We start from the raw sequence: 8,070 nt of genomic DNA, 5'->3' as shown, positions 1-8,070 counted from the left end.
AGAGGAAGATAGGAGACGGTATTAAGGGATATAAGTATAATATATTAAAAATAAGAAGGAATACCAAAAAAAAGTTAGCGACTAGATATAATAGGATAATTGTAATCCATGGCATTAATGTTGATTGTTAAAATTTACTTTTACTTTAACGTAAAACACTCTAAAGTTAAGCCTGATTCCAATATAAAGGGAACCGGAATAAGCAATAACATTCCCTATGCAATCATATTAACCCATTATGCCCCCAGTGCCTTATCTAAATAAAATAGTTGCTTGTCACTGCCCAAGATAAATCCCTGTCAAAAGGTATAAAATGTCACTAAGTCCAACCAGGGAACCTTGACCCTTGAACACACAGAGATCAATATATGTGTCCTGTCTCACAGAGACCTTAACCCCTGAAAGTGCTGACCTTCCCACCTAGAAAGGTAAAGCACTTAGCTGTGTTTTGGTTGCAGGGCAGGAGCAACTCCTAGGTGTGACTAATATCTATCAGGGACCTGTAGAGAAAGAAAAAGCAGAGTAACCAACCCTAGTTTTCTATAATGGGGTAACACTAATGTTAGAAGTTAAGCAAAGACCACCTCACCATCTTCTAACTGCTATAAGTCACCATTACTCTTACTAAAAAGATTGACATGGACACAGCAAAACCCCAATCCTTGCTTGCAGGGAAAAGTACCCATTAAAGGATTAAATTCTTAATTTCTTCAGACGCCAACTTCACACATCCTCCCGTGACAGAGGCAAAGAGAATGACTGGGGGTTATGGGTAAGGGAAGTAACACTTCACAGCTCTGCTGGGTGCTCTTTGCCTCCTCCTTCTGGCCAGGAGTTGAATTCCCACTAGTAATTGGAATTAAATAGTGGACTCTCCATGCCATAGGAAAGACATGAAGACTGCCTCCCGCAAACCTCTAATAAATAGCAAACAATTGCTGGGAGGTGTGTTAATGTAATATTGTCCTTGTTTAGCATATTGCATTCAAATATTTGAAACAAGACCATCACTTAAGTACAAACCTGCTGATAGGCTAGTTATGAGCAGCTGACAGTACATACAGTATATCATGCACATGAAGTATATAGTCAATATTTATCATACTGCGGGTACACAAGATTCTCATCCAGAAACCTGTCCATCTGGAATCATAGCACAAACAATGGCCACTGCTTCTTTACTGGTATTGCAGACTCACTTGTGCTATTCTAAACCACTCAGGATCTGGAGCTGCATCCATAGCCTAATAAACAGAGCCCTGTCAGTAAATGAAAGGAACCCTAATACAAGCCAGCTCTATGTTTACACCTATTATTATGCTAAAACTTTTTAAAATGTAATAGATATAAGAAAGTTTTAGACAGTGTTTGTTAATGCTGTATCTTTACAAAAAAAAATTAACAAAATCCATTAAACTCTTCTTAAGCTTTTCCACCACTGGAGCATAACTACTGCTATATGAAAACAAGTAACAAATCTGTTTTGTCAAATACGAAATATTAGACTGATATTGTTAATGAGGACAACAGATGTGATGTTCAGATATTGGGGCCTATCTATCAAGCTCCGTATGGAGCTTGAGGGCCTGTGTTTCTGGCGAGGCTGCAGGTTTTCCAGAAATAGCAGTTATGAAGCAGCGGTCTAAAGGCAGGCAGACACACATCGCCGAAAATCAACCCGATCGAGTATGATCGGGTTGTTTGACACCCCCTGAATCTGCAGGGGGCGGTGTTGCACCAGCAACTCACAAGAGCTGCTGGTGCAATGCTGAATACGGAGAGTGTATTGCTCTCTACATTCAGCAAGGTCTTTCGGACCTGATCCGCACTGTTGGATCAGGTCCAACAGACCTTTGTTAAACAGGCCTCATGGTTTGATCTCAGGATGCTTCCTCTAGAAAAAAGTGTCATACTAGGTTATTATCATACCTACACTGTACTGTAACAAGATGTACATCAATACTAGATGGGTTTTGTTTAATATTTCTTCAGAATTCAGTGCTGATGTCACATAATCAGAGATATCACTGATAGCACGTCATGTGCAGTAGTAACATTAATGCTACTATCATTGATCTCATAGGTGATACATTAGCCCCTATTTAACAAAGTCTGGCGGACCTGAACCGACAGTGCGGATCAGGTCCGCCAGACCTCGCTGAATATGGAGAGCAATACGCTCTCCGTATTCAGCATTGCACCAGCAGCTCACAAGAGCTGCTGGTGCAACTCCGCCCCCTGCTGACTCGCGGCCAATCGGCCGCCAGCAGGGGGTGTTAATCAACCCGATCGTACTCGATCGGGTTGATTTCCGGCGATGTCTGTCCGCCTGCTCATAGCAGGCAGACAGGTTATGGAGCAGCGGTCTTTGTGACCGCTGCTTCATAACTGCTGTTTCTGGCGAGCCTGAAGGCTCGCCAGAAACACTGGGCATCAAGCTCCATTCAGAGCTTGATAGATAGACCTCTTTATATTCAATATAATCTATGCTGGCTTGAAGTTAAAGTTCACTTAAAGTATATGATAGAATTTTTTTTCAAAATGAAGTGTAAAAACATAGAACCACAAACACATGCATTCAAATAAAAATAAAAAAATCTGTAGGCAAATACAACTCCTTAATACTTGTTTCTGCTTATTTTAATACAAAATGGATATGTTTAACGTAATATTTTAGCTTTGGAGGGTTGTGGTGAAATTGTAATGGTTTCCAAGTAATTTGTCATTTGAGCATATTTCAAAAACAGTACAACATCTTAATTTGCAGATATGTTATACCTAAAAGGCTTCTGACACTTTTTTTTCTAGTAATCTTTTAATACAGGTAACCTATTGAAATTGTCTTATGAACTAATCGACAACTTTTCACAAGACTTGATCACTTTCTCTAATCAAGTTGTATAAATAATATTATTCTTTAAAAAGAAAGATCACCTAACAAACATCCATATCTTTATAACCTCATCATAATTCATGGAAATCACCTCTTGCATTAACACTCATACTTGGAAAAAATATAAATGTAATTTAATACATAACTTCTGGTTTATTTACATGTCTGTTATAAAGCACTCTAAATAATTCTGACAATATGCTCTGGGCAACATGTACATGGGAACCTGTCTGCCCGCGTTTGTGGTGAATGGACAGTGGGCTTGGTCTGTCAATCACCCTGAACGCCTGTGTTCAGAGAGTTTTATCTCTGTCACAATAGAGGTGGTGGACAGGGTAAGAAGTAACCCAGCAAGGGTTCAAAAGCAGCATCTGCGCTTTACTACATTAAGCCCTCTAAATGTGTCTTTTCATTAGCCTATTGTACAATAAAGCTTATAGAAGAGTCTATTAAATGATTTCAAACTTGCAAAAAGTCCACAGTTCTAAACGTTTCCCCATAAAGTTTCTTAGATGCATATAAACATCAGTCCATTCCATACATGTGGTGTTGGATAGCGATCACTAAAATTATTAGTTTAGATTTATGCAGAAATTTCAGTTTCATCTCACAAAGTCAACCTGCATTTTGTAAGCCTTGTTATATATTATCTTTGCATAATGCCTTATTGTTAGTCCCTATCAATCTATATTCTTAAGTAATCTTTCACTTATTTCTGTAATCGCATAAGCTTGAAGCATAATGAATATGTATATTCTGTTTCCCCTGCAATGGTATTTTATCAGTAAATGTAAATATACAAATATATACTCTCTGTAAACAACAATAATGGACTGTCAAGTGCGGCAAATCTGTTGGCATGTTACAAAGATAATATATAAACAATGATTTTTTGTATTTAAACAGCAGTATTTGTTATCAATGCACATCATTTTAAAAGAATCTTGCTGTACAGTCTCTTGCTGTAATATTTTAACAATTTGCGTAAGTAGTGCTGGAGGCATTCTAAAGAAACAAAAAACAAAACAACAAAAAAACCCATCACATTTGCATCTCACCTGATTTGGTTTGGGAGAATAATTTGAATCAGAAGTGGACCCTGTTTCATTAACCATATCTTTCAGCTGGGGGAAATTTAGTGGTTTCATAAAGGTGAAATCATTGTTTTCTGATGCTGTAGGGAAACAAGCCTGGTAGCATTGCCCTTGAGGTTCTGTAGGTGCCATCCTCACTTCCATGTATTTTAAGGTTCCATCTGTGTTCAGGAAAAGTGTTGGCTGATACTCTCCTGCATACTGCTTGGATTGGGATTTGTTAGAAAAACAAGACCCACAACTGCTGTCATAATTGTCCCTTTTTAAACATCTAACAAGCAATATGACAAAAGTTACAAGTGAAACCAAACTGATTGCCACCAGTGAGATAATTAAATATAAAGTTATGTCTGGTGTAGGTTTAGAATTAGTAAGGACATCCTGAGATTTTGGTCTTTCATTTACTATATTGTCTATTATATTTACATGTATAGTTACTGTAGTTGACAAGGATGGATCTCCATGGTCAGTGACTAAAACAATAAGTTTTTGCTCATTATTATCAGCCTCATGGATATCACGTACAGTTTTAATTTCTCCTGTGTATCCTGAAATCTCAAATAAATTGTTACTGGTTGATTCAAAGAGATTATAGGCAAGCAAGGCATTGTGCCCTGAATCCTGATCCACTGCAGACACTTTGGTGACCAAATAACCTACAGATGCTGATTTTGGAATACTTTCCTGTGCAATAAGCTCCCTTGAATATTGAGGATATAGTACAGTGGGAGCGTTATCATTTGCATCCATGATGAATATGAAGACTGAAACATTAGACAATAACTTGGGGAATCCTGCATCTTCAGCTCTTGCTGTGATTTGCAATACCTGAATCTGCTCATAGTCAAAAGCACGCTGCGAATAAATATTACCATTTTGAGCGTTGATGTACACAAAAGAAGATACAGCTGAACCATCTATTTGGCTTTCGACTATAGAGTAAGACACATCTGAGTTAGCTCCTTCATCTGGATCAGTAGCAGAAACAGTGCATAATAAACTGCCTGGTTCATTGTTTTCCTTGATAAAGGCATTATAAACTGAGTGGAGAAATGTTGGATGATTATCATTAACATCAGAAATATTTAGAATAACCACAGTATAATTATATAAAGGTGGAGAACCAAAATCAGATGCAGTAAGCTTAATAGTATATTGAGATACCTTTTCTCTGTCCAGATATCCACTAGTGACTAATGAATATCGGTTCTTAAAGGATTGGCATTTAAAAGGTACATTTGGTGATACATCTAACTTTACCTCTCCATTTCTCCCTGAATCTTTATCTCTGACACTGATAAAGCCAACAACAGTTCCCAGTGGTGCATTTTCTGGTACTTCATTTGTCTTGGAGGTAAAAAAAAATTCTGGAGTATTATCATTTACATCTTGTACCTCAATTTGAATAAGGCAGCGTCCCTCTAATTTAGGGACTCCTTTATCAGTTGCTTTTATATTTAATTCATAAAATCTGGATTTTTCAAAATCTATATTCCCCTTAACAAGTATTTCTCCTGTTTGTGGGTTTAAATCAAATATGTTTGTTGCTTTATCCAAAGTGTGTTGAACAAAGGAATATTGAACTTCCCCATTGGAACCTTCATCCAAATCTGTAGCATTTAATTTTATTATAACTGTGTTTAATGGAAGGTTCTCCAATAAGCTGATCTTGTATGTTGGCTGATCAAACACTGGTGCATTGTCATTAACGTCTTGAACTATAACAGTAACCTCACACGATCCTGTTTGTGGGTTTTCTCCTCCATCAGAAGCAGTGAGAATAAGTTTGTGTTCTTTTTTTTCTTCCCTGTCTAGATTTTTTTCTAGCACTAATTCAGGAATTAGTGTTCCATCCTTACGATTCTTTACAGACAGAGAGAAATATGGGGTTGGATTCAAACTGTATTTTGTAACACCATTAGTTCCTACATCTTGGTCCTGTGCTGTTTCTAAATGGAATATTTTTCCAGGACTAGCTAATAATTCTAAAATTGTTATAACTTGATTAAAATTTAGAAATGTGGGAGAATTATCATTTACATCCAGAATATCAATTTCCAAACTGAACAGTTCCAATGGATTCTCAGCTATTATTTCTAAATAAAGTAAACAGCTTGAGCTGGATCCACACAGACTTTCTCTATCAATCCTCTCTTTTACAGTCAAAAATCCCTTTTCCACAGCAAAAAATCTACTGCTCCCTTCAGATCCCAAACTCAGCTGTCTTTTATTAATATCTGCAAGGTTTATTCCCAGATCCTGAGCTACATTCCCTATTAATGTGCCTGGTTCAGACTCCTCGGCAATAGAATAGCGAAGCTGCCCAGAGACCCAGCCCCATCTACAAATAAAGAATAATATTACTTGCCATTTACAAGCATTTAAGGAGCTTCTCGTGTCCATATCTTGAGATGTTAGGAAATATTGATCCTTTTATAATCCCATGAGTATGCAGTTTAGGTTTAAATCCTTTTTTTCCTTGTATGTAAAACATCCATAGAATTGCAGCAAAACAGCAGCTCTCCTTTGTGTGTCAGTGAAAAAAATAGGAGGGTGATTCTGTGAGTTAGGAGGAGGAGACTAGATGGTAATGTCATGAACAGATCTACTGGTGCAGCTAAAATACTGATTGGATGACAGGCTCGCCCTCTCCTGGCCAATAATGTTAACTTCATTTTTAATGAAGACTAACAAGCAGAAATGTCAAAAATAGAACATTATGTGATGATTTTAGATTTTTAGATAGTGTTTCTAAATGGCCATTTCGTTAGATTTTTACTAAATAAATAAAATACAGAAAGCTGCAGATAAGTCCATATTATTTTAAGCATATATAAATGTAAAATATGGAATTGGATTCAATACTGTTGCATATAGAATGCATTGTATACATTTATTCTAAAATATTTTTAAATATATATTTTTTTAATTTTACTTATAGACTAGTCTTTTTAATTGAATTTATATGTTTTTTTAATACAACTGTATTTTAAACAAGCTCAGACACCCACCTTGAGTTTAATATCATATTATTAATTATTATATGTATAATTTATTGTCTTTTTGGTATCACAATTCACTGCAATAATGAAACAAAACAATATTTTAAATCTATTTTTCAAATTTTACTTATAGACACTTCCTTTTTTATTGAATTCATATGATTTCTTTTAATACATCTGTATTTTAAACAAGCTCAGATACCCACCTTGAAAATGTTATGGAAATTATAAAATGTCATATCATTATCTATATGTTATGTTTAATTTATTGAGTCTTTTAAAATTCATTGCAAAAATGAAACAAAAAAATTGACTAATGCACTGTTACAACGGTTTACATGTCAGCTCTATTTGGAAATACTCCTGTAATATTATCTAGAATATATATTTACATCTATCTATCTTTATATCTATCCATCTATACATGGGGTGAAAACATATCACTATAGTTTACTAGTAAGGGGTTAAGAGCTACTGGTCCACATGAAAAAGTTACTAGTCCACTAAATGTTAAATATAGGAAAAGTAAGTTCATGTATATGTATATATATTACATAAACACACACACATAGGCTGCTGAAGTGTCAATAAATAAATAAAAAATATATATACTGGCACTCCCTGGAATTTAACTCTGAATGTTTAATATATAGTGATGTTTCATGGTGGTTACCCTTTCCTCAGACAAGAGAAAATATGTGAACACAAACCACCACCAATACAGAAAAAAACAAACATAATTGTTGACATAATTATATGCACAGATAAACAAAATCCATAATACAAACATCATTCCTATACTAAGTAAAAATATCATATATACATAATGAAATATGTGTCAACATCATATGCATACATGTGCAGAAGCCATGTAGGGCTCCATGTGCTAACAGCCGTGTGGCCAAGGTTCAAAACTTGAGAACTCATCCACATGGCTTTGCATCGAACCAGCAGTGGACCCTGTACTCCCGCTTCCCGGGTGTATCATTACACACTCGATTAAATGTCCAATGCTGCCACTTCTCTCTGGCCCATCAATCACCATAAGCGTGCATGTTCAGAATGATTTCAATCTGTCACC

At 35.9% G+C, this 8,070-nt stretch overlaps 1 protein-coding gene across 1 annotated transcript; it reads right to left on the bottom strand.

The window, feature by feature from the left end:
• Positions 1-3,957: 3,957 nt before the first annotated feature.
• LOC128662392 (protocadherin gamma-C5-like) lies at positions 3,958-6,528 on the bottom strand. The gene is given in 2 exon segments (XM_053716182.1): positions 3,958-4,147; positions 4,150-6,528. Coding segments are annotated over 2 exon segments (2,337 nt in total). The 5' UTR covers positions 6,391-6,528; the 3' UTR covers positions 3,958-4,051.
• Between the last annotated feature and the right edge of the window lie 1,542 nt (positions 6,529-8,070).

Source organism: Bombina bombina, chromosome 6 (assembly GCF_027579735.1).
Source record: "Bombina bombina isolate aBomBom1 chromosome 6, aBomBom1.pri, whole genome shotgun sequence".
Taxonomy (NCBI): Eukaryota; Metazoa; Chordata; class Amphibia; order Anura; family Bombinatoridae; genus Bombina; species Bombina bombina.
This window is presented reverse-complemented; position numbering and strand designations above follow the sequence as displayed.